The following is a 25,407-nucleotide window of genomic DNA, read 5'->3' on the forward strand; positions in this document are numbered from 1 at the left end:
AATCCAGAACTGAGGTTTCAATAATGTCTTTCAGTGGATCCACTCTGGATTCATTCCAGGATACACGTTACCACCCGAGCGGGGCTTGCTGCCAAGGTGTTGTCATTATAGCACTCTCCTGATAAGTGCATAATTGATTGTGTACTTATTTCACCAGTACACACACAAGAGAAGAGTCTACAAAGATATAAGGAGATATTAAATTAATTTAGTTGAAGAGATCTGTTTATTATTTTTGCAATAATAATGCAAAACAGGACTTCTTAAAGAGATCAGTCTGAAACTCACACTGCCTTGTCTCAAGTGCAGACTAAATCATTTAACACAATTAATAATGCCATAACATCAAAATGACTCAAAGCAATTCAGAGGTAATTGCTGTGGAGTTCAGTTGTAGGTAAACATGGTAGCCATTTGTGCACAGCAAGATCCCACAAAGAGCCATGTGGGGTTTCTTAATGAATTAACTTAATAGTCCACGTGAACAAGGACTTCAGTTCAACATCCGAAGGATGGTCCCTCTGACATTGCAGTGCTTTATCTCACTGGAGTGTCAGTCTGGACTGTGAACTCAGGCCCTGATGTCGGGGATGTGTGAGTGTTACTTCCTCAGCCAGACAAGCACCAGTTAGTTTAAGGAATAAGCTATAAACTTATATTTCCACCAGCGTGACATCACAGTGATGGTGTTACATCACAAATAAACCTCAGTGAATTTCCTGCGGTAGATGTACAGTACTCAGTAAAGGAGAAGGAAAAGTCTTGGGAGATTATGTTTAGGTTCGTTAGAGAGAAGTTAAAAATAGTCAATCCTTTGGAAAATTCACACCAAGTTACCAGCCATCAATGCTTCTTGCGAAATATGTCACTTACAACTGCACTTCTAAAGCAAAATTCATGAATAGAGAAAATAATTGATTTATTCCACCAATACTGTAACGAGCAGATCAACATGAAGGACACTGCCAGTCATACAAGGTCAGTCCTTGATACTGCCCACTATTCACCAACGGGGGGGGGGGGGGGGTGGGGTGTGTGTGTGTGGGGGGGGGGTGTGTGGGGGGGGGTGGTGTGTGGGGTGGGGGGTGTGTGTGTGGGTGGGGGTGTGTGTGGGTGGGGGTGTGTGTGTGGGGGTGTGTGTGTGGGGGTGGGGGTGTGTGTGTGGGTGTGTGTGTGGGGGTGTGTGTGGGGGGTGTGTGTGTGGGGGTGTGTGTGTGTGGGGGGGGGTGTGTGGGGGGGGGTGGGGGTGTGTGTGTGGGGGGGTGTGTGTGTGGGTGTGGGGGGGTGTGTGGGGGGGGGGTGTGGGGGGGTGTGTGGGGGTGTGTGTGTGGGGGTGTGTGTGTGGGGGTGTGTGTGTGGGGGGGGGGTGTGTGTGTGTGTGTGTGTGTGGGTGTGTGTGTGTGTGGGGGTGTGGGGGTGTGTGTGTGGGGGTGTGTGTGGGTGTGTGGGGGGGTGTGGGGGTGTGTGTGGGTGTGTGGGGGGGGGGTGGGGAGGGGGGGGCACAATTATTAGTTTTTCGTCAATGTCAGTATTAGAATTCTGCCGCAAGTGTTTCAATAGATCGAATAATTTTTTTTTTGCATTTGATACGGCCCTCATCGCGTCGCTGTGAGCGCGCGGTGTACTGTCCGGACAGGACTTGCTGCAGAGTGTAGTGACTGTGCATTCTTCGCAGGTGACAGACACACTGACAGGCGCGGCCCCCGTGTCGTTGCAGGATGATGCACTGAGAGGGGCGGCGTGACATTCTCCCCGAGTCCTCCCGGCCAGAAGGGGGAGCGCGTCACGGAGAGGGCGAGAAGCGGCCGAGGTCTTGTCGGTCCGCGGGGGAGGGGGAGGGGGGGGAGTCGCCTCTTTCCGGCTCCTCGCGCCCTCCTCGGCGCGGCCGCCCGGGCTGCGGGGGGGGGGGGGGGAGGGGGAGGGTCGGAGGTGACAATGGCGGCGGCCTTGGCGGACGAGGAGATCGACAACGATGACTTTTACGCGCTTCTGAACGTCAGGAGGGAGGTGAGCGGCCGCGGGGGGGGGGTGTGGTGGGGGGGGGGAGACGCTCCAGGTCCCGAGCCCCCGTGGGGGGGGGGGGGGGCCGCCGGGTCACAGCAGCACAGACTGACAGCTCTGGGACCCCCCCCTCCCGCTCCCCGCTCCCCCTCCGCTTTTAAATAGCGACGGCGATCCTTTCCATTTGCCGTCGTGTTCGCGGTGCGCGTGTGGGGTTTTTTTTTTTCGCGGCACCGCCACCGGTACCGGTCGGTCGGTCTCAGCCTGGGCTCAGCTCAGCCTGGCTCGGGCCGGCCCACGCTCTCGGGCCCTGCCCCGAGTCAGGAGGGAGGAGGGGGGGTTGTTCCAAACGCCTTGGGATAATAATAATGATAATAATGATAATAATAATAATAATGATAATAATAATGATAATAATAATAATGATAATGATGATGATAATAATCCGTGCGTTTTTGATATCGCGCTGTTGAGGCGTCTCCAAGCGCTTCGCTGCGAAGCGTACAGCGACTGTGCGTATCGTGGACGAAACGCGGCGGCCCGTCGCGCCCCCCACTCCACCGCCACCCTCCCCTCCCCTCCCTCAGCAGCCTCGGATCCGAGTGACTCACGTTTTGTTTTTTCGAGGGACGTCCCCCCCGACGTGAAAGGCGCTTTACACACACACACGTAATTCGTCGTTGCTGTTTGTTGCAGTTGGGTTCAAGCCCCTGCGCTGAGGGACTCGGTGAGCTCATAGTTCAGGCTGACCCTCCAGTGCAGCACTGGGGGGGGGGACGCTTTATTGTCAAGAGACGCCGTCCTTCGGATGACATGATAAAACCAAGCTCCCCGCCCCCCCCCCCCCGCCCCCACCCCCCCCCCCCCCCCCCCCCGCCCCCCCCCCCCCCCCCCCCCCCCCCCCCCCCCCCCCCCCCCCCCCCCCCCCCCCCCCCCACCGCCTGTGCCTGTTCAGACGCACGTCAGAGATCTCACGGTGTTACTCAAGGATTGAGTAAGGAGTGAATCCAAGACAAAGGAGTCACCCCCCCCCCCCCCACCCCCAAGTTTACTGGCCCCCACATAAAATTGATCACTCACATCATGGCTATTTGTTGGATATCGTAATTGCATTTTCCCCAATGCCTGAAATGTTAATGTCTGAAACCCCTCCACAGGGAACCACGGCCAGTGTGGCGACTGGTTTTGTGGGTACATATGGCAGCTAATTTGCACACCTCAAGGTTCCCCACATGGTAAAATGAAGGATTAATTTATCAGGACTTATCAGCTAGGAAACCGGGAGACAAATAGGATCCATGGTGTTTGCTCCTGAGCACTCGGAGATGCTCCCCTGCATGAAGGGCCCTACATAAATGCACGTTGTGGTTGTTGTCGCTCCTGATCACTATCCAGTGACCCCTGTGTTGTATGGAGTCACCCAGGCAGCGTTATTGAGTGATGTAGCTTGTCACTCCCATCAGACGGCAGTGGTGCCTTGCACTTTATAACCACATCAGACATGAGCCATCATTCACTAAGTATTGAACACATGACCTTAAGAACTGAGCAGTGATGGACGATTCAATCTGCTGTCTCAATGAATTCAGTATTTGAGAGAAATGAAACCATTCACTTGTATCACATAATCGATAGATTATTAAACAATTTGTCAAATGGGCAAAGAGCGAAGGTCATTTGTGAAATGTCTATTCAAGGATTTTTGCTTCTAATTTAGTTTTAGATTAATACTGGTGTGGGATATGGCTGTCTGCGTCAGGTAGTATTTTATCTTTCATCTTGACTTCTTGTCGGTGAAAAGTGTTGCGTTTAAGATTGCGCCTCTACGTTTTGGCTTTTGTGGGATTAACCCTCTCATGGGCAAATTTTTTTTCATCTTTTGTGCACTTTGATTGGTAACCAATATTTCGTCGTTGTGCTATGTGAGGAACTGTCTTTAGATGGCAGGTGGTGTCCCACAGAATCCACTAAAGACTTAGCTTATTGCCTGTGCTCTAACCTCATCCAATTTACCCTACCTTGCGGACGCAATCTCTGCTTCTTTGCCTCTGCTTTAGTCTTCGTTCCCCACTGCCATGAGAGCGCATAGTTTCTATGCCTTGAGTTATTGATGTCAAGCAACCATCTGTTTTAGGTGAGGGGAAGGCAGGGGAGGAAGGGTCTTGAGCACTGATCAGGCAGCTGCTGTCACAAGTCTATAGATGAGGATTTAGGAAAGTCCAATGAACCAGCCCAACAAAAAGATTTTTTGGCAATAAAAGCCCCAAGTGAGTTTTAAACCCACAACCTCTGATCCAGAGTCAAGAGAGCTACTAACTGAGCTAACATGGCACCAGGGACTGATCTGCAACCACAGCTTAGAATGCTCCCTTCCAAACCTTTGGACAGACTACGCTAATAACTGTATTGCTACGTGTTTTTCACAGCTCCAAGTGGACAGAAATGAGAATTTCATACTTCCGCTGTTTCGTTTCACTGAAAACCCTGAGAGCAAGTCAATCCAACAACAACCAGTATTGATACAGTCGCTTTCACAGAGAAGAATGTCTCAAAAGTCTTCACAACGGGAGTGGTAGTAGACACCGAGCAGAAGTGTTAGGGGATTGGTGGTAGCAGAAGGGGTGGGAGAAGAGATAAGCTCTGGGGGATGTTGAAGGCAATGAGAGAGGGAGCAAAGTAGTTTAAGAAAAGAGCTACGGAGTATAGGGTTTGGTGGCTCAAAGTCTGGTCTGTGGCAGAGCAGACAAGAATAGGGAACGTTCAATGAGAAGAGGATGTTGACTGGTGATAAACTGGATGATATTGGGAGATGAGTGTTATTTTGATTTCAGTGACATTTCTTTTGATAAGGAATTTCTCAGGAATCAAGTATTTTTATCTCTCTATCCTCTAGTGCTCTTAAATAAACTCAAAACGTTGCCTGGTTCAGTTGTGCTGATTCGGAGGAATAAGAAAGCACAGTCTCGAGAGTGTCCATGACTTTGCTGATACTCTCCTCCTATAGAAAAGTGGTGGAAGAACAGGTCTTCTCTTGTGGCTGTGGAGTTCTGACCTACTTAATCCACTCACAAGTTATTTCTCTACGAAAAAGCTTCCACCAAGTGGCTGTTCACTGCACTGAATCCATCTATTAAAATTCCCAGAGCTGGGAATGATATTGTTGTCTCCCTAGATTCAGTAAGCATTGAAAAGCCGCTTAAGAGGCACATTGTTCTAACGCTGCCGATTGCCCGTGTGTTGACTGCAGGCCACATTGGATGAGCTTAAAGCTGCCTATCGCCGGTTGTGCATGCTCTACCACCCTGACAAGCACCGAGACCCTGAGCTGAAACAGAAAGCAGAGTCTCTCTTTAACTTAGTTCATCAAGCCTATGAAGGTGAGTGTACACACAGGGTGTTTTACTTCCTACCTCACCTACACCCTGCATGCACTGCTCTTTTATCAATTCACTTCATTATTTTGAAGCCATCAATCGGATCGCCTCTTAACCTCGACAGTTGTAAGGAATACAACCAAAGTCTCCCAGGCCTCTTGTGACAGCTAAGTCTGAGGTACCTCCGTGCCTGCCTCCCCTGTAGCACAGAGAAATCCAGGACGCTGTTGTGGAGAATTGCTGATGTCAGCTCCGTCTGACTAGTGTGGCCCAGAAAGTCACAGTACAGATGTACTTAATTAAGAATAATAAATGGGAGAGTCCAGACTTCTAAACACAGCCTAAGTAACCACACTGTTCCCAGGTTCCTCCTTACTGTAACAAATTATTTTTTGCGATCCACCTCATTCATTTATTTCTCTCCACAGTACTTAGTGATCCGCAGAGCAGAGCCATCTATGATATCTACGGTAAAAAAGGCCTGGATATGGAAGGCTGGGAGGTAAGTTCATGTTATTCCCTGCCCTAAGGCTATCCAGACAAGACCAGGAAATACACTAATCTCTGTCGGATGTAGTGACTGTTTTTTTTGTAGACAAACACGATAGGTTCCACAACAACCTTGAAGTAAACAATCAATGAATCTGATGGATTGATCTACAGGTCTGTGAGCTGACTGATTCCTCTTTGCAGGTGGTAGAGAGGAAGAAGACAGCGACTGAAATACGGGAAGAGTTCGAGAGGCTACAACAAGAGCGGGAAGAGAGGCGACTGCAACAAAGAACGAACCCCAAGGTAGGCGGCAGCTAACTGAGGAAACAAAATGGCTGCAGTTGTGGTTGTCGATGGTTGCAAGAGGCGTTACGGTGTTTGCGCTCTCCTTGCTTCATCGCCTCCAAGGAGGAATCAAGTTTGCGTCCAGTAATCCACCTTCAAGGCTGTAACCGGTTCAATCTTTGCCAACAGGGGACGATAAGCGTTGGTGTGGACGCAACGGATCTATTCGACCGCTATGAGGAAGAGTTTGAAGAGGCGAGGAGTGGCTTTCCTCATATTGAGATTAATAAAATGCACATATCCCAATCTATTGAGGTGAGTGACTTCACAATAGCCTTTGGAGAGAATGGTTTCAGATTATCGCGTGGTAATCTTTTCAAATTGTATACTTGCGCCTTCTGATAGCCAAGAGCAACACCGAGCCATAGAGACGAGTAATGTAGCAATTGTTCCTGGGTTGAGGAGGGGGGAAAATCAGCTTGCGATCAGAAGTTGAGCAGATTGGCGTAAACCTCGGGAAAGGTCAAGATTGGGGCTTGGTTGTGATGCTCCCCCCTGTGGAATAGCTCCCTACTGCCGGCCCTCACTGGCTAGATTCATACATGCAGACTAGCCTCCTTAGAACTTATGTCAGAGTGTATTTGGTGTTGGTGGAACCAAACCATAGCAATCGGTGAGGAAGAGCGTTAAGGTGTTCACTCACTCAGTGACGGTGAGGAAGCATCTTCAGGAAAGGAGACGGACACATTGAAATCCATTCAGACTCCAGTTGATGGGTCGCAATGTTTGTGTTTATTTTTTTGCAGGCTCCTCTAACTACGACGGATACAGCGGTGCTGTCAGGCAGCCTCTCCACACAGAATGGAAATGGCGGTGGCTCAATCAATGTTGCATTTAGGCGGGTGACGTCTGCAAAAGGTTGGGGAGAGGTAAGGACACTCGATGGGATGGGACTCCTGGAATTATCTCTCATGTCCTCGATCCTGAGAATTGAATTGGGGTTGCGCTCCATTCAGGATTATTATAAACCGGGGATAAAAGCAGGTATCATGCAAATCCTCAGCCCGCAGTCTGTTCGATCAGTCTGAACAAAAACAATACACTTTACACATGTGAATAGATTTCTAAAACATGTTTCTGCCCTAAAGTGACATTTGGATCAATTAAAGTTAGTGCACTGATCATTACCAAGGATAATTGGAACATATTTTAATTTTGACAAGGTCATTTTTCTTTCTTAAATTTTACGATAAGATCAGGAGTTCTGTACCACAGGAGTGAATGGGAAAGGATATTTGGTTCATTGACTCTTTGTATTTTACGATTAACAGTTGGAATTCGGAGCGGGAGATCTTCAAGGACCTTTGTTCGGGGTGAAGTTATTTCGAAACCTCACGTCACGCTGGTAAATGATACTATTACAAATTTTTTTTTGATGGGGTGTTCAGGTTAAAGTGCCTCCTTTTTGTTTCTGTATTTTTTCCCCCCCAATTTCCTAGTCTGTCTGGCCTAACGTTGGAGCTGTGAGTAGTTAACCAGCCCAATGGCCTCTGAGAAACCAGCTGCTCAATTGTGGCTATCTGATGTCTCCATTTCGCAGGATTTCTTTGTCGAGAAAAGGCTTAGAGAGCACTTGATGATGATATTATCTACAAACTTTGTGTTTTTTTTCTCTCTCGGCCTCCCCGCAGTTTTATTACCACTCACTGCGCACTACAGTTCTCCTCCCGTGGAGCACGCCCTGGCCTGACCACAGTCCTGGCCCGGAACCTCGACAAGAACACAATGGGTTACCTGCAATGGCGATGGGGCATGCAGTCTGCCATGAACACCAGTGTTGTGCGGGACACCAAATCTAGCCATTGTACATTAGCGTTCCAGGTAAGGCTGGAATTTGCAGTTCTCCTTCAGTAAATGTCTCTCTTATTGTACTGATTTTTTAAATCCCTGTTTGATTCTCCCTCCATCCTTTTCTGGAGGAGTTTGGCTTCTCCCATCTTCTGGAGTTAGAATGTTCTCCACTACAAGTGGCCATTATTCACATGCAAGCCTGGATACAGAGTGTCTACCAGGCTATTCAAAAGATCACACGAGATTTGGATGAAGGTCCCCAACCCATTTGATTTCACGTTTTCCCGAGCACCCTGCCTGCCATCATGGTATAAAGCTTTTCTTTCAACAGTACCAGAATTCCGGCCTAGACCACTCTTCCCGGTAAACTGCTCCAGCCGGTGGAAAGAAATACTTCCTGGCATTTGTCCTAAACTTCCTCTTCAACTCCACACACCTCGTGTTCTGCAGCCTCAGAAATCTGAAAGTCTTGTTGTGGGCTTACTTGAAATTGAACTTCTTCTTCGACCGTGCCTTCGGTCATCTTCCCACCATCACCCCCTTGCCCTCCACGCCTCTTGACTCCAGCCCGCAACTCAGGTGCAAACCATTCACTGTCCAGCGCCTTGGGGTGTCCTCCCGACATGAAAGGAGCTATATAAATGCAATTTGTGGTTGTATTTGGATTCATGGTTTAAAGGCATGACATGGGAAGGGTATTGATTTATGTTATTATTTTTCTTCTCTCTGCCCCCATCTGTGTGTTGGCTATAGATGCACTAAATAGCGCTCCAAAACGCTATACAAATGTGAGTTTTGTTAATACCCAGCACTGTCTACTCGGAGTTAAAAGCTCTTTAACCTGCAATGGTTTATTCACAGCTCGGCATTCCCCATTCATTCGTACTGTTGAGCTATCAGTACAAGTTCCAGGACGACGATCAAACCAAGGTGAAGGGATCCATCAAGTAAGAAATTAATTTTGTTTTCCTTTAATATATAACTGAGAGAAAACATGCACCCAGCATACAGTACAATCTAAAGAGTATCCATTGCTATGCACAATTGGCTGCCACGTTTCGCCCACAAAATATACAGTCAATTCACTTTACAGTATATCCTGTGAAGCGCTTTGAGATGACGTGATAAGGCGCTATATCAAATGCAAGGAATACTATTATTATTAACCTCAAATTCCAGTCAGATGTGTAGAGATTCTGGTCTCCCTGACCTGACCGGTTTTATACATTTTCAGTTCATGCGCCATAATGCTGAAAAATCCCCTAAATTGATAATGACAAAAGGTCTTTGTTTGTGACTGTAATTCCTAAACTACTAAATGCAACACAAAAACCCATTGTATGGTTCTCCTGCAGGTCGGGTTTCTTTGGCACTGTGCTCGAATACGGTGCTGAGAGGAAAATCTCCAGACACAGTGTTTTGGGAGCAACGGTCAGCATAGGAGTGCCCCAGGGGGTGTCACTCAAACTCAAGTAAGTGTCACAACTGATTGTTATAAAATGTTTTGCCATTGATGCAATTGGGAAACACTGAGATGTGAGAGGTCTTCTGTAGGATTAACAGGGGAGAGCGTTGCATTTACAGGTACCAGAGATGTCTCACAGCAAGTTTCAAAGGTGCCTATGTTAAGGCTTCAGCAAAGTTCCCGGGGAATGGAGAGGGAGGGATTGCGCTTTGTGCGTTTGTTCCACTTCTAAGTGAATTCTTGGGGGTCAGTGAGTTTATCCAGTGAAGATACCAGGAAGATCCCAGATTACGACCACTGATTTTCCCGAGTTACTGATCTCAGCCAGGTTTGGGGTAGGGGCAGTATTTGGGGCTACAGTTGGAAGGGTGAGAGGGAAAGTCAGCCTATATTCCCTGCTCCCAGATCACCCTGCCCACACAACCATCTCCAAGTAAAGGAAAAGGGAACCAAACTGGACAGGAGAATTTCAATGAGCAAGAGATTAATAACATGAACTCGGTTATTTCTGTTCCCTTTTGCTACAGGTTGAACCGAGCCAGTCAGACGTACTTCTTCCCCATTCACCTCACAGACCAGGTGCTGCCTAGTGCCATCTTCTACGCGACTGTGGGACCCTTAGTCATCTATTTTGCAATGCACCGACTGATCATCAAACCCTATCTCCAATCACAGAAGGAAAAGTGAGTGTCCCTGCGTCACGTGAGAGGTGTCAACAGTGCCCTTAGACACGTGGGTTACGTGACCCAGTACAGTACAACTCACCCATAAGAATTGCTAGGTGAAAGGCCTAGGTCCATCCAGTTCATCTTCCACCATCCTGGCAGTCGCATGTACATGTCGTGTTCCAAATTGTCCCCAGATATTATTTCCAAATAGAATTCTATCTAATTTAGTTCTTAAACTCCTGGGGATCCATTATTCAATACAGAAACCATCTGCGTTCCTCAGCGACTGATACCCGTGTTATCTTTTGAGATGTTTCAAAGATGTGTTAACGCGCTATATCAAATGCAAGGATTATTATTCTCTAATTTATTGGAACCTGGACGGACCATTTTATTGTATCTCGTGCCAACACCGTCAGCGGCAAGTTCTCTTCATTTCAAAAAGAAGTGTAAAATCTCTTAACAAGGAAGAGCGGGTAGGGCGGGTGTAAAACGAGCCTTGTTTACAATACAGATTTTTTTCCCTCTCCTGTCAGAGAACTAGAAAAACACAGAGAGAACTCGGCAAGTACTGTGGCGGTAAAGAAACAGGAGGCTGAGGCATCGGTAAGTGATGTGGGTTTGAGGTTTGTCTTAAAATAAAGACAGAGGAACGTATAGAGGCCTGGGAAAGACTACTCAAACCATCTATCTGGTCTGGAACAACCTATCTGGCCATCTCTCTCTCTCGTTCTCCTCAAATGAATTATTTCTCAAATCGCTATCTTTTTGTAACAGAACCTGTGGGAATGATATGCGGCTACTATTTTTAGCCTGTGGTAAAAGATCATGATTATTTCAGCGCTCGTACAGCTGTTTCTTGGGTGAATGATGAGGCTGGTTCCTAACTCAGTGTGTGCCTCACACCTTGGGCAACACACAAGAGCCTATAGCTTCCTCCACTTTCATTCTGGTGCAAAGCCTCCAACCCCGCTAGATGCTTGGCTGGCGACTGCAAGATACTTTTGAGACGAGAGTGAGCTTGTGAAGCCACAACACTTTGAGGAGTGTTTGCGTGAATGAACGCAGAGTTTTAAACGGTACAACTAACGGGGAGTTTCATTTTGTGGCTGTTGTTGTGGGACATTGCTGTGCACAAATTAGGGGCTGCCTGCTTCAACAAAAACCCGTGAAGGGCTTTGAGATGTTTGAACGACATGATGCAGGTTCTGTATCAAGTATTCGGATAATCGGTATTAACAAAGGATCAAACTCGAGCCAAGTCAGAGTTGTTACTGCTGCAGGACTGGGACTCTACCAGTGGGCGGCAGCAGTAAGCGTTACACCGGCTTCTTGGGTCACGTTGTGCTTCAGACTCCGCGGATACAATTAAAGTTTCCGAATAGTTTCTCCGTTCCAAAACTCTTCCGCTAATCCCCCTCCCCTCCCCAATATGCGGTAGGAACAGTTGCTACGTATATCCTTATGGGTTTCATTTTAAACCTTCAATTCGTTTTCTTTTTCTTTCACTCCCCCACCTCTCTCCCCGTCATCTGTACAGGCGATACCTTGTCTGATTGAAAGTGCAGGAAGGTGAGCCAGGCCTGCCCTTGTTCTGGTGCCTCCCATCAGTGGAACGGCAGAGGACAGGGACTCACCAAGTGAGCAATCTAAATGAATGAACTGACTGAATATTTTGCCCACAAATTATTCAGTCCATTCACTTTGTAGCATTTCCTGTGAAGCGCTTTGAGACGCCTCAAAGACTGGATAAGGCACTGTATCAAATGCAAGGATTATTGTAATCTCCTCCTGTAACTGCAGTGTCCGATAAGTCAACACTGACAACAAGCCTGACAGTGTCACAGCAAGAAAATTCACTTACATTTTGTATATTTCTTTGTGCAATTTGGGCTTTCCTCATAACTTTATGTTGCTTCTAGGTCCGGTTGATGCAGGAATCTGTGAGGAGGATTATAGAAACTGAAGAATCCAAAATGGGTGAGGACTTTTAAGAGTTCTTGGGAGCATATTAAGACGGGCTTTGGTCTTGGGGGATGAATTTTCATGTTTGATGTGTAAAACGTTGGGGTGGGGGGGAAGAAACAGGATATCATGGGCTGAAGCCTAGCATCCCCGCTTCTGATAACCTCGTCTCCAAGAGTGGGTGGGTTTTTAGCCTCGACAAGCGAAGTCTCCGGGGGGACCATATGGCAGAATGCAAGGCAAAGCAAGTGAATCCACGACAATACTTTCAGATGTGCATGAGAGAGAGCACAGATTCAGGCTTGTAAAGAGCAACTTTAAGGCAGACACAGGAAAGTATTTTTTTGCATACCAACTGATTAAATGCCGGCATGAGTTACTGGGAAGTGTGATTGAGACCTGACTCGCTTAACAACAGCCATTCGATGCTTCAATTTAGAGTGGATGTTACAAGAGAATGAGATCGAATGGGACTTCTTCATTCAAAACCTGTGCTTTGTGAGGTGGTGGTGGTTGGGGGAGTGTTTTAACACTGTGAAGGGGAATATTTGTAAAAACAGCTTCTTCTCCCCACCAGGTCTTATCATAACTAATGCCTGGTATGGGAAGTTTGTGACTGACAACAGTAAGAAGCACGAGAAGGCCAAGGTGATCGATGTGACAGTTCCTCTGCAGTGTCTAGTGAAGGATTCCAAACTCATCCTGACTGAAGCTTGTAAGGTAAGACTCGGTCAGTGTAACTCAGTGTTAATGTAACTTCTTCTGCCTGGGTTTGTAGGTCTCACACCAAGACCTCTGCCAGTGCAGCTGAGCCAATTGGGTTGAATTGAGATTCACAAGCGACAACCTTCACATTTCCTCAATTCTCCTTACGGAGAGAGGGAAGGGGAGCTCAGGCTCCACGTGAGTTTTAGCGATGTGCATATAGTTAGTTACGTGCTGCTCCACGAAGTGCATGTTTTATGTGGCTGTTTCTCACAGTCTGGCCTGCCGGGGTTTTACGACCCGTGTGTCGGAGAAGAGAAGAGTTTGAAGGTGATTTATTTGTTCCGAGGAGTTTTGCATCAAGTCATGACGGGGAATGCCGAATCACTGAGAATACCCAAGCAATGTAAGTAACCCAAGCAATGTAAGTAACAGTCCATGTAAAGCAGTAAATGGGAGGGAGAATGGATTTCTCACGATGTCCTGGCCGTCAGCTATATTGGGACTTTGCTGTGTGCCGAGAAGCTGCCATCTTTGCCCACAAGACCAGCCGTACTTGAATAGTAATTACCATGAAGTGCTTTGAGATGTTTCAAAGTGACGAATCATAAAAAAAAATTCTGTGGCTGGGTGGGGAGAGGGGAGAGATTCAGCCTTTGGGGGGTGGGGTGGGTGGGAGGTGAGCAGAAGTGCAGGAGGCAAGTGTAAATTTAAATTCTTGGTGAGATCGTGTTATACAGCGGGAAACAGGACAAGACTTTGGTGGTGTGTCCATGTCAGAGCAATGCCCGTGTTTCTCTCCACAGCTCACAGAGTTGACGTGGACGGATGAACAAGTGGGAATCCTACGTGGACAGTCATCTGGGCTTGGACTTGACTTGAACACAGACCAGCTGCTAAACAACTTCTCCTATAAATTAAATTTAACACAAATGCACATATGATTTTTATGTATGTAAGAGTTTTGTGGGTGGGGGGGGTGGGAGAGAGAGAGAGAGAGAGGAGGGAAAGAGATCTTTTCCATGTATAGAAGATTTAAAATGCTTTTACAGGTCATTCAATGGTCAACACACAAAAGGACGGGCACTAGATGCTGCCACATGACCCGGGTCACTGTGAAGCACTACCTGATCCAACAGAGTGTGAGAGTGTGGAACCTCAACTAAGCAGCGCCTTTCCTGGCAGAAGACTGAGTTTTATTAAATCTATTTGATGTACAATAAAGAATAAAACCAGATACTATTGATATAATAAAATAAAATCATTACCAGGATCGAAGGGAGGGTTGGGCTTTCTCTCGAGGATTACAGTGATGAGATATTGGAAGGCTTGCTGTGGAAGAAAGGCAGTCTGACTGGACTGGACCTCTGGGACCCGTGGGTGAATCAGCCCAGACTGAGGGACACAAGGCCTCTGCCCACATCTCTCCCATCCTCCCCAACCCCATGTTACAATGCTGGAAGAGATAATTGTTTTCAATCGCACTCACTTTCCTCCCTCCACAGCACGTACACACACACACACACACACACACCGTCTTTGCTCCATTTTATTAGATCATTCTGAAGCAGTTCAATGACATAACCACGCACACACACTGGATGGCAGTGGTGACCAACCAAATCAATGTTCTTGATTGAACATTTCTTCATTTGGCTGCTCAGTAGCTACTGGAAACAAGGCATTGATTTTGAACGGACTCCCCTGGACTGGTCGGCGACTTCAGGCCAGGGCTTGGCCACCATTGCTGTATGAGAATCGCAGTCCAGCTCTGTCCATCTCAAACAACAAAGTCATTACCACAATCCACCCTCTCACACTAACTTCCCTGCTGCCAAAAGGGAAGCCAGTTAATCTCCATGCTGTACCAAGTCAATAAATCACCTCCATATTTCCTCTTGCACTATATCAACTTCCATAACAAACCGAGTTGAAATTAGTTACACTTGATCTCAGCCAAAAGGCTGTGAAGTGGTCTTCAGTCGCTACACTTTACAGTGAAACACTTCTGAGACGTTCTCCTGACGTGAAAGGCGCTGTATCAAATGCAAGAATTATTATTATTTGCAGGACAATTTGCTGGTTGGTGTGGACTCCAAAGCAAGATCCTTTCTTCAGGAAGAAAGAGTAAGGCGAATGTGATCAAGATACAGTCAACAAGTAGACTTGTTCAAGAGGTTTAAAGACAGCAAGATCAAGCATGTGGAATGGGAAGGTGGCTGATAGCTCAGCCACTGATGCTGGGACGGAGGAGAAAGTCGTGCAGTGGGCCTGAGATTGTGAAATGAAGGGAATGGCCAAGAGGGAGAGTCAGGTCAAAATAACAGAATTCATTATTTTTTAGAAAGTTATAAACAGAGGATTAAAATTTGCTTTTAGAGAAGGGCGAAAGGCACGGCTTTAACTGAAGATACATACGGAGCCTGCAGTGTTAATGAGATGGAGTGCAGATGTCTCTGCTTTTATAAAGTGATATCAAGAGGCATCGATTCCACACTGGCGTACAATAGCGTCTCAATGTTGCTCAGACAGATCAAACACCCGAAACTTAAATCGGAAGCACACAATTAAAGTGCATTACATTGCGTAACCCGGACTGAAGTGTAACTCGAGCGTTTTCCACACAGCAAGAGTACAGCTGCTTACAGCAATTCTTCATCTGCGCATCAATACAAAAAGGAAATAAGTTCACGGTTAATGCAGCGTAGCTTCTTTCACCCCAAGAACATGTTCGAAGCATTGAGGCCTTATCTTTATAAAGTGTGTGTGTTGAAGTTCAAAGGTACAAGATTGTCACCAAGAAGGAGATTCCTAGAATTGCTTACGGCAACCATGTGACCAAACCATTTGGCCCAGGGTCCAGAATTCCTTTCAACGTGGTTCCTGTTGAACGTTTTAACTTTTGCAGCTGTAAACCCCCTTCCTTGGACTAACTCGGTGGTTTCGGCAAGTACAAACTGTGACAAAGTGGGTCCTTCGTTTTTGCCACAGCTTGAGAATGGATCATTTGAATCTGCCCAAGAGGGAGTCAACGTGAAACAACAATCATTTTTTTTGGCTTTTCTGCCTTCCTCAGTCTTAATTTTCGTTGTTCACACATAATTTGGTGTCCAGTGTTTGCACGTAGCAGGATTGTTGTCAGGACACACAAATGCCCTTCTCCCCCCACCCCCCCACTCCTGTACTCACCGGCTTCTCTCTCTCCACAGCAGCACTTTTATTCTAAGCAGTCTTGTAGCTGGTTTATCTCCACCACGTACGTCTCGCAGCCAGGTGACAGGTCCCTGGCTCTCAGCTCCTCCAGCTCGTCCTTCAAGGCCTGCCATTTCTTCACCATTTTCCTCATCTCCTCCTGCTTCACCTTCAGCCTCTTGCGGAGCCTTTCGTTCTGCTCCAGCGCCGTGTACAGCCTCTTCTTCATGATGCCCAGGTTGGTGGCGGCGTAGGTGTGGTCCTCAGCTCCCTCGAAACAGGGAGCTCCCCCAGGATTCCGCCCCGGTGCCTTTTCCTCCACTCGACTTGGGTTGACTGTGGGCAACTGACCAACAGAAAGAAAACAACTTCACAATAATAATCAGCCTGCATTTGAAGAGAACACAAAGCGCTGTCAAGTGTATTTGTAGGCAAACACGACAGCCAAATAATATATACACAGCAAATTCCCCACAACGCGAACAACTTGCATTTATATAGCGCTCTCCACGCGGGGTAGCATCCTGGTGCGCTTCATACAGCTGTTGAGACGTTTCAAAGCGCTTCACAGAATATAATAATAATCCTTGGATTTGATATTGCATTGTATAAAGAATAAACTGTAAAGTGAACTGACTGTATATTTTGTGGGTGAAATCGGCAGCTAATTATCTGGAGGGCTGTTGGGTCAGGACACTGAGAGAAACTCCCTTCTCTTTTGAATAGTGTCTTTAACATCCACCTGAACCTCGGATTAACATCTCATCCTAACAATGGCATTCCGAGACTCTCCTCGCGTGAAGGCGCATTATATAAATGCAAGTTGTTGTTGTTGTTGAGTGCTCACCAAGTCCTGCTTTGGAGTGCCAATAATTTTTTTTATAATTAAAAAAATTCAAATGATTTTTCTGCAGTAGGGTATTTCTCCGCTTACAATAATACATCATAACCCTGAAGGAATTTAATAGATATTTAATGTTAGTTGTTTTAGCATCATTCAAAACTTATTGCACTATTAATTTAATCTCACCTCAAAGTGAGATGGGTTTACTTTTCCAGTGCTATTCTGGGGCAGGGGGGAGCCTTGCATTGTCAGAGAGACAGAGACACCATCCTTACAATGAGACACTTAACTGATGTCCTATCTGCCTGTTCAGGTGGATTTTTAAGTATTCAACACCTCCCTACAGAAGCTCAGCAGAGAATTGTGAGCGTGAGCCAATGCTCTGATACTCTCTGGTGTATGACGCTCCACCACAAATCACAGGATATGTATTCACCGTTTCAATTCTTTCCTCAGTCACTTCAATCTTGCTTTTGATTTCACTTGTCAATTTTAATTTTTTCCTGGCCTGGGGTTTCTGCGGGAAGAATGAAAAGAACAAGTATCATCACTATGTAGGCAAGTCTATAACAGAGAGCGACAGAATGGAATGCAAGATATTTAATTTATAGAAGTTGGTTTACGTAACAACACTCTTTACTAAAATATATAATTTATTTATATCTGGAAGAGAGAAAGTATATATGACACACATACACAAACACAGAAATAGGCACAGACAGACAGAAACAACAACAACAAGATTCCATTTATAAAGCGCCTTTCACGTCAGGAGGACGTCCCAAGGCGCTGCACAGTTGGGTCAGGATCCGAGCAGGGGGAAATGGTCAGGGTGAGGGGAGGGAGGGAGCGAGGAGGGGGAAGAGAGTCGAGAGGGGAGCTGACGGCTCGGTCAAAGAGAAAGGTTTTGAGACCGGCCTTGAAGGAGGAGAGGAAGCGGCGAAGGCACTGGGGGATGGAGTTCCAGAGCCTCGGGGCTGAGAGGCTGAAGGCCCGACCACCGATGGTAGGGCGGTTGGGGCGGGGGACGTGGAGCAGACCAGAGCCGGAGGAACGGAGGGTACGGGCAGGTAGGTAGGGGGATAGTAGGTTGGAGAGGTAGGAGGGAGCGAGGCCATGAATGGCCTTGTAGGTGAGGATGAGGATCTTGAAATCGATCCTCTGGGGGATGGGGAGCCAGTGGAGGCGAGCGAGGGTGGGTGTGGTGTGGTCGCGGTGTCTGGTGCGGGACAGTACACGAGCTGCAGAGTTCTGAATGACCTGCAGCTTGTGGAGGGAGGTGGCGGGAAGGCCGGCGAGGAGAGAGTTCCCATAGTCCAGCCTTGAGGTGACAAAGGCGTGGACCAGGGTTTCAGCAGCGTGAGGGGTGAGGTAGTGCCGTAGTCTGGCGATGTTCCGGAGGTGATGGAAAGACATACACATACAGTTCAGAAGCACAAAGTTACAGATATACTACATACCACACATAGACATGATACCCATGCTCTTCATATCTACAGTGGGCCAGACCCAATCAGTGTGGATATCAAGTTCTACTACTGCAATAAGACAAGGCAGTCCAACTGGCGGCCCATGGGCCGCATCTGACCCACAGGCTGGTATCATCCGCCACCCACCCTCCCCACACCCGCCATTTCATCTGGCCCATCCACTCCCTCCACAAATCGTAAATGTTCTGTTATGTTTCTGGTAGGGAAACCCAAAAATATTGCTTATGCAGCCCGCAGACATTTCTCAAACAGGGCACCCGGCCCTTAGCAGCCAAAAGGTTGGACCACCCTGACATAAGATACTCCTTTTAATCTGAGTCAACTCTGTACCTTCATGGTATCTGGGTAGTGAAAGATTGTGGGCACTGCATTGTGCTTCAAATTTTTCCGGTTGCCCCACGTGTTGAAACACTCCAGTTTGAAGTGCTCGGAGCAGATTACCGTGTGCTGGGTCGGTTGGAATTCTGCCCTCCCTACATTGTTCACCCATTCTTCAAAGAGGTCGGGCTTGCTGAAGGGAAATCTGTGCAAAGAGAAAAGCCAATCAGGGAATGAAACAATAATTAAAATGACATTTTACACTGTACTGAATATATCTATAATATTATATAAGGTGCTGGGTGTTATTTGTGAAAGGTCAGTTCATACTCTGATACCATATTACCCTGTATGTTAATAAATAAATATTACACTGAATGTTAATAAATGCCTTGCATTGATATAGAGCCAATGCCGCATCATCGAACCGTCTTAAAGCACTTCACAGCATTCACTGCAAAATGTAGTGCAGGTGAACGCAATATTCACTTTGCGAACAGTAATACAGTGCACAGTAAGCAGTATAGTGACAGTGTATATTATATCACTATAGCACACCATATATTAAACAGTATTAAACACATGACTGTTTGTGGGACGCTGCTGTGCGCAATTGGCTGCCGCGTTCACCCACAATTATACGGTCAACTCACTTTACAGCATATTCTGTGAAGCGCTTTGGGACGTCGAGAAGACGTGAAAAGCGCTACATCAAATGCGAGGATTATTATTGTTAGTAGCAGTAGTATACACAGTATAACTCAACCCCGCCCACCACCATCATCATGCTATCAATATCCCGGCCACAGGGTTTAATGTATTTATACACACTCCTAAATCGCCGCTCCAGATAACTCGCCACTGAGGCCTTGGGGGGGGGGGGGATGTGTGTGGGGGTGTGCGGGTGTGTGTGGGGGGGGGGGTGGGGTGTGGGGGTGTGTGTGTGTGGGTGTGTGTCTGTGGGGGGGTGGGTGTGGGGGTGTGGGGGTGTGTGTGTGTGGGGGTGTGTCTGTGGGGGTGTGTGTGTGGGGTGGGGGGGTGTGTGTGGGGGGGGGTGGGGGGGTGTCTGTGGGTGTGTGTGGGGGGTGGGGGTGTGTGTGGGGGGGGGTGTGTGTGTGTGGGTGTGTGTGTGGGGGGGGGGTGTGTGTGTGTGGGGTGGGGGTGTGTGTGGTTGTGTGTGTGGGTGTGTGTGTGTGGGGGGTGTGTGGGGTGGGGGTGTGTGTGTGGGGGTGTGTGTGGGTGTGTGTGTGTGTGGGGGGGTGTCTGTGTGGGGTGGGTGTGTGTGAGGGGTGGGTGTGTGTGTGTGTGTGTGTGTGGGGGGGTGTGAGGGGTGGGGGGGTGAGGCTCACCTGTGGAAGGTCAGGCCCCTGTTCTTGCTCTGTCTGTTGGTGCAGTTGTAGGCAGCACATGACTTGGGCATGTCGCTTGTGCGCCTGCGCCGCTTTGCCCCCCACAATAATGGCGGCGGCGGCGACGCCCGCGGGCCCCGCTCACAGCGGCCGCACTCGCCCTCCCGGCGCTCGCCGTCACAGCCAGACCCTCCTCACAGGCCTCTCCGGTGGCGGTGGGTGGAGGGGGGGGGAGAGAGGGGGGGCCACCGGAGCCGGTTCTTGAGGCGAAAAGTCCTTGTGAAGCGAAGGGAGAGTTAAAATAATAAACCGCATCGGGTGAAGCTCGAGCGCTGCCTCCCCGCCGTGAGCGCGGCCTTGACGTGATGACGTCGCCAACCCCTCCCCCCCCCCACCGCCGCCGCCGCCACGCGGGCGACGTACCTTTGCGCCGTGACATCACGGGCGACGTTTGCCACGCCCGCCGCCAGGGTTTTGGCGGGAAAAGCCAGGGGATTTTTTTTCTCTGAGACCCACTCAATAATAATAATAATACTAATAATAACAATGATGATGATGAGAGTAATACTTGCATTTGATATAAGGCCCCGATCACGTCTCAAAGCGCTTCCACGGAATATACCGTCAGGTGTAGTGACTGTGCATTCCGCCACAGCCACGACCCCACATAGCCCCGAATTGACTGGACCCAATTATTATTATTATGGTTATCACCGTCGTCATTATTTCCCGCAAAGCGCTTCGAGACGTCGCAACGGCACGGAAACGGCGCTGTATCAAACGTGAGGATAATTATAATGGCAATAAGGTCCGTCTCCCGAGACCTTAATAATAATAATAATAATCCTTGCATTTGATACAGCGCTTTTCACGTCGGGAGGACGTCCCAAAGCGCTTCACAGAACACACTGTAAAGTGAAGTGACTGTATATTTGTGGGCGAACGCGGCAGCCAATGGCGCACAGCAATGTCCCACAAACAGTCGTGGGTTGAAAATGACCAATTTATTATTGTTTTGTTTTTTGGAGGGATTATTATTAGGCGTTTAACCTTAGCCTTTAACCTCACCTTCCGTTATCTTCTGAGCCACGTCCCTGCTCCTTAATCACTATCGACGGTGAGCCCCACACGCCCCGTCGCACACAGTTGGTTGCCCTTCACCCCGACCGACACAAATTAAAGAGAAAAAAAAACACCCCACTGATTAGCACCGGGCGTCAGAAATTAAAACTTTTTAAACCCGTTAAAATACCAATAGTTAAATCTTTATTTACAAAATAGTTTCCGATATACACGTATACAAAGTTTCACAGAAACAAGGTTTTTGCTTTTGTCCCGCTTTGACGATTCCCCTCTCCCCCCCCCCCCCCGTTCCCCCCGTCCCCGCCCCGCACCAAGGAGACCATCCCGTCATTCCCGGCCACGACACCAGTCCAAAAAAAAAGGCGCTGGTCCATGTATCAAACGACCATCAAGTGCGGATCTCCCTACCGCGAGCGAAGGCACCGCTAGAACGTGGAATGTCACGACGCTAGTCTTTACATTTGCCCCTTGTCGGTAAAATAATTTAAGGGGGAGGTGGTGGGGGAGGGTAACTGGAAAAGGGTTTTTTTTGTGGAGGGAAACAAAATTGGCAGAAAAGGTTACAACCGTGAGCACAGGAAGAGAACTGAACATGCTTCGGACTGTGTCGGTCAGAGGGGAGCGAGGACGTCGACATCGATGTCTTAAAATAATCTCTCTACATTGAAACTGGCCATGACGGTTACTTACTTACTGACAATTCGTTCAGGGGTGAAGAGCTTTCATCCTCCAAAGATTGGCTTCTTTTCCTCCCACTCCCCTCCACCCCCCTCACCCGAAATTGAAGGGCGCCTGTCCTCCAGAGGATTAAGACACCGTTGAGGAAAACGTCCTCCATGGAAAAAAAATGGAAGTTTCCCCCCAGTCCTCAAAAAAAGTATGTCAAGTTATTTGCTGGACGTTTGTGTAGTGTTAACTGTACATCCACCCTGCTCGCCACTCCAAACCCAATAGGCACTGATTGAAACACGGAATCAACTGCTATGCCAATTCGTGCTTCCCCGGACATGTCAATGTTTGGGTAGTAGCCAAATCAGTGAATAACCAGGGTAATAAAGCACGCTCTGAGTGAACAACACAGGGTAAGAAACAGAGAGATTCTCTCCCTCCCCCAAACTAACTGGAAATCACATGAAGTCATCGAGGCACGATGGGAGGTTGAACTCATGTGAGTGAAGTTATAAGGTGCAGTTTGTGTGTTGCGGGGGGGGGGGGGGGGGGGAAGGGGGGTGGGGATGGTGGTGGTGGGATGATGGAATCAATGTATATTTTCTACATACGGTCATCCCCATTTCTTCTCTGTACCCCCCCTCTCTGTCTACCCCCCAGCTCTCTTTCTCTCTCCCCCCCCCCCGCTCTCTCTGTACGTCCCCTCTTTCTCTCTACACCCCCCCGCTCTCTCTGTACGTCCCCCTCTTTCTCTCTACCCCCCCCCGCTCTCTCTGTACGTCCCCCCTCTTTCTCTCTACCCCCCCCCTCTCTCTGTACGTCCCCCTCTCGTTCTCTCTACACACCCCCTCTCTCTGTACGTCCCCCTTCTTTCTCTCTACTCCCTTCTCTGTACGTCCCCCTTTTCTGTACGTTCCCCTCTTTCTCTCTACCCCCCCCCCCACCTCTCTCTCTGTACGTCCCTCTCTCTCTCTCTGTACGTCCCCCCTCGCTCTGTACGTCCCCCCTCTTTCTCTCTACCCCCCTCTCTGTACGTCCCCCTTCTTTCTCTCTACTCCCTTTCTGTACGTTCCCCCTCTTTCTCTCTACCCCCCTCTCTGTACGTGCCCCCCCTCTCTCTGTACGTCCCCTCTCCCTCTCTGTACGTCCCCTCTCTCTCTGTACGTCCCCTCTCTCTGTCTACCCCTCCTCTTTCTCTCTACCCCCCTTTCTCTGTACGTCCCCCCTCTCTCTCTCTACCCCTCCTCTTTCTCTCCCCCCCTCTCTCTCTACCCCCTCTCTCTGTACGTGCCCCCCTCTCTCTACCCCTCTCTCTGTACGTCCCCCCTCTTTCTCTCTACCCCCCCGTACGTCCCCTCTTTCTCTCTACCCCCCTCTCTGTACGTCCCCTCTTTCTCTCTACCCCCCCTCTCTGTACGTCCCCTCTTTCTCTCTACCCCCCTCTCTGTACGTCCCCTCTTTCTCTCTACCCCCCCTCTCTGTACGTCCCCTCTTTCTCTCTACCCCCCCTCTCTGTACGTCCCCTCTTTCTCTCTACCCCCCTCTCTCTGTACGTCCCCTCTTTCTCTCTACCCCCCTCTCTCTCTGTACGTCCCCTTTCTCTCTACCCCCCCTCTCTCTCTGTACGTCCCCGCCCCCCGCTCTCTCGATCTACCCCGTCTCTCTCTCTCTCTACGTTCCCCCTCTCTGATCCCCCCCTCTTTCTCTCTACCCCCATCTCTGTACGTCACCTCTCCTCTCTCACCCTCCCCACCCCACTCCGCTCTCTCTATCCACCACCCACCCCTCTCTTTACCCCCGCGCCCCCACACACAGAGAAGCTGGAGCCCCCCCCCCCCCCCAGCAGTCAGTCCACCCGCACTATCACACGGCAAAGGGAGAAAGGGAATAATAACCTGATTTCAACACACGAATTGCTAACAACGAAACCTCGCAAACACACAGGAAGACATTTCTCCCCGGGTTAGCCTTCACCCAGACACACAGCCACACACACCCACACACACACACACAGTCATACACACACACACACACACACACACAGTCATACACACACACAGCCACACACACACACACAGCCACACACACACACACACAGTCATACACACACACACACACAGCCACACACACACCCACACACACACACAAACACACACACAGTCATACACACACACACACACAGCCACACACACACACAGTCATACACACACACAGCCACACACACACAGTCACACACACACACAGTCATACACACACACAGCCACACACACACAGTCATACACACACAGTCATACACACACACACACAGTTATACACACACGAGATACACACACAGCGTTATATACGCACACACAAGACACACACACACACACACACACACCAACGTGAAATTAAGTCCATTTTAACCAGCGTTCAGCCCAGTCCCTGGACTACATTGCACACAGTATAGTATCTACATAAAGACAGTAACAAAAGGCCAGAGTGTGTGTGTGTGTGTGTGAGAAAGAGAGAGAAAGATCGGTGTTAACCCAGTAAAAGCATTCACCAGCTCTCTCACCATAGTTCAACACTTATTTGCCTGTGATTTGGGAATACTGTATCGTCAATGGTTTATATGTGTATTTACACACACACACACATCTCAATGATCTTTTAACAAAGTGCACACTTTAAAATAACAATCAAGGGAGGGAGGGAGAGAGAGAAAAGGATAGGGTTTCGCGAGGTTGGAATGGCTTTGGTGAACGATCCGCCTCGAAAATAGATCATTAGCTTCTGTGTGTGTGTGTGTGTGTGTGTGTGTGTTGGGGGGGGGGGGGGACTGCTCGCCATCCAGGCAAGATGGCGAATATTTATTATATATATATAAAAATAACACACACACACCAGGACTTGGGACCTGTGAGAGGCAGACAAGACCCTTGAAAGGGGGGGGGGGCAAGACAGTAACTTAAAGGGTTATAATGCCCCCCCCCCCCCACTCCCTCTCTCTCTCCAGTGTAAGGTAAGCACAAGTACTGTACTAACGATCATGGACAGATCAGGATCACACAACTCTCCCCCTTCTCTCTCTCTCTCACCCCCTCTTCCCCCCCCCCACCCACCCCATTAGGGAGGGAGGGGGGTTGTGTGTGTGTGTGTGGGGGGGGGGGGGGCAGCCGGAAAAAAAAGGGATTTAAAAGAAATCTAATGTTTAAAAAAATCAAGCAAGATGGCGCAAAACTGTAATCAGAGAGCTGTGGGGTTATGAAATCCAACCCCAGCGCCAGGGAGAATCTAACCAGAAAATAACCATTTCATGTCTTACCAAGAAAATTACAATCATCTCTTTCCCCTTTTTTCAGACCAAAAGACTGACTTCCACACCCCCCCACCCCCCACCCCAAACCCCACCACACACACACTCACACACACTCTCTCACACACACACCACCCACCCCCTCCCTGTAAACACTGATAAACACCTATATTTTTTAACATTAAAGAAATATGGGAAACAACTCTTACCTCTGAGTCGAAAGTTGAGTTCGCAGCAGTGTCCATTTCTTTTTTTTTATCCGAGAAGGAAAAGGGAGACACGGGGGGAGAAGGAGAGAAAAAAACCATTTAGATTTCACTTTTCATGAAGCGTTTGGAAGAGAGAAGAGAGGGTGAGA

The 25,407-nt window shown here is 48.4% G+C and overlaps 2 protein-coding genes across 6 annotated transcripts; one reads left to right on the forward strand and one right to left on the reverse strand.

Annotated features, from left to right (window-relative positions):
• Positions 1 to 1,908: 1,908 nt before the first annotated feature.
• On the forward strand, positions 1,909 to 14,043 carry dnajc11a (DnaJ (Hsp40) homolog, subfamily C, member 11a). 2 transcript variants are annotated; one of them, XM_007902119.2, is made up of 16 exons: positions 1,909 to 2,007; positions 5,249 to 5,378; positions 5,804 to 5,877; positions 6,069 to 6,170; positions 6,342 to 6,467; positions 6,959 to 7,081; positions 7,484 to 7,557; positions 7,844 to 8,033; positions 8,865 to 8,950; positions 9,359 to 9,475; positions 9,996 to 10,151; positions 10,673 to 10,742; positions 12,059 to 12,116; positions 12,679 to 12,821; positions 13,083 to 13,212; positions 13,613 to 14,043. In XM_007902119.2, the coding sequence occupies exons 1-16, from the start codon at positions 1,936 to 1,938 to the stop codon at positions 13,636 to 13,638; spliced, it is 1,677 nt and encodes a 558-aa protein (XP_007900310.1). In that variant the 5' UTR covers positions 1,909 to 1,935; the 3' UTR covers positions 13,639 to 14,043. The 2 variants fall into 2 exon arrangements, with proteins under 2 accessions (XP_007900310.1, XP_007900309.1); XM_007902118.2 differs by having other exon boundaries at positions 13,859 to 14,043.
• LOC103184221 (THAP domain containing, apoptosis associated protein 3) lies at positions 7,134 to 20,198 on the reverse strand. 4 transcript variants are annotated; one of them, XM_042343600.1, is made up of 5 exons: positions 20,000 to 20,198; positions 18,663 to 18,855; positions 17,279 to 17,359; positions 15,996 to 16,344; positions 7,134 to 7,236 (listed from the first exon to the last, which is right to left on the reverse strand). In XM_042343600.1, exons 1-4 carry the CDS (start codon positions 20,068 to 20,070, stop codon positions 16,024 to 16,026), a joined length of 666 nt encoding a protein of 221 aa, XP_042199534.1. In that variant the 5' UTR covers positions 20,071 to 20,198; the 3' UTR covers positions 7,134 to 7,236; positions 15,996 to 16,023. The 4 variants fall into 4 exon arrangements, with proteins under 4 accessions (XP_042199534.1, XP_042199533.1, XP_042199532.1 ...); XM_042343599.1 differs by lacking the exon at positions 7,134 to 7,236 and adding an exon at positions 14,338 to 15,465; XM_042343598.1 differs by lacking the exon at positions 7,134 to 7,236 and adding an exon at positions 14,338 to 15,819.
• Between the last annotated feature and the right edge of the window lie 5,209 nt (positions 20,199 to 25,407).

Source organism: Callorhinchus milii, unplaced genomic scaffold (genome assembly GCF_018977255.1).
Source record: "Callorhinchus milii isolate IMCB2004 unplaced genomic scaffold, IMCB_Cmil_1.0 Scaffold24, whole genome shotgun sequence".
Lineage (NCBI taxonomy): Eukaryota > Metazoa > Chordata > Chondrichthyes > Chimaeriformes > Callorhinchidae > Callorhinchus > Callorhinchus milii.

What these genes read in the sequence shown, in the direction of transcription:
- dnajc11a (XM_007902118.2), top strand. Translation starts at nt 1,936, where the DNA reads ATGGCGGCGGCCTTGGCGGACGAGGAGATCGACAACGATGACTTTTAC. An exon ending in AGTTCATCAAGCCTATGAAG is followed by an intron (nt 5,379 to 5,803) that starts GTGAGTGTACAC and finishes TTCTCTCCACAG; the next exon opens with TACTTAGTGATCCGCAGAGC. An exon ending in AAGGTGAAGGGATCCATCAA is followed by an intron (nt 8,951 to 9,358) that starts GTAAGAAATTAA and finishes GTTCTCCTGCAG; the next exon opens with GTCGGGTTTCTTTGGCACTG.
- LOC103184221 (XM_042343600.1), bottom strand. Translation starts at nt 20,070, where the DNA reads ATGCCCAAGTCATGTGCTGCCTACAACTGCACCAACAGACAGAGCAAG. An exon ending in AGGGGCCTGACCTTCCACAG is followed by an intron (nt 18,856 to 19,999) that starts GTGAGCCTCACC and finishes CTCTTTGCACAG; the next exon opens with ATTTCCCTTCAGCAAGCCCG. An exon ending in ACTACCCAGATACCATGAAG is followed by an intron (nt 17,360 to 18,662) that starts GTACAGAGTTGA and finishes TTCTTCCCGCAG; the next exon opens with AAACCCCAGGCCAGGAAAAA.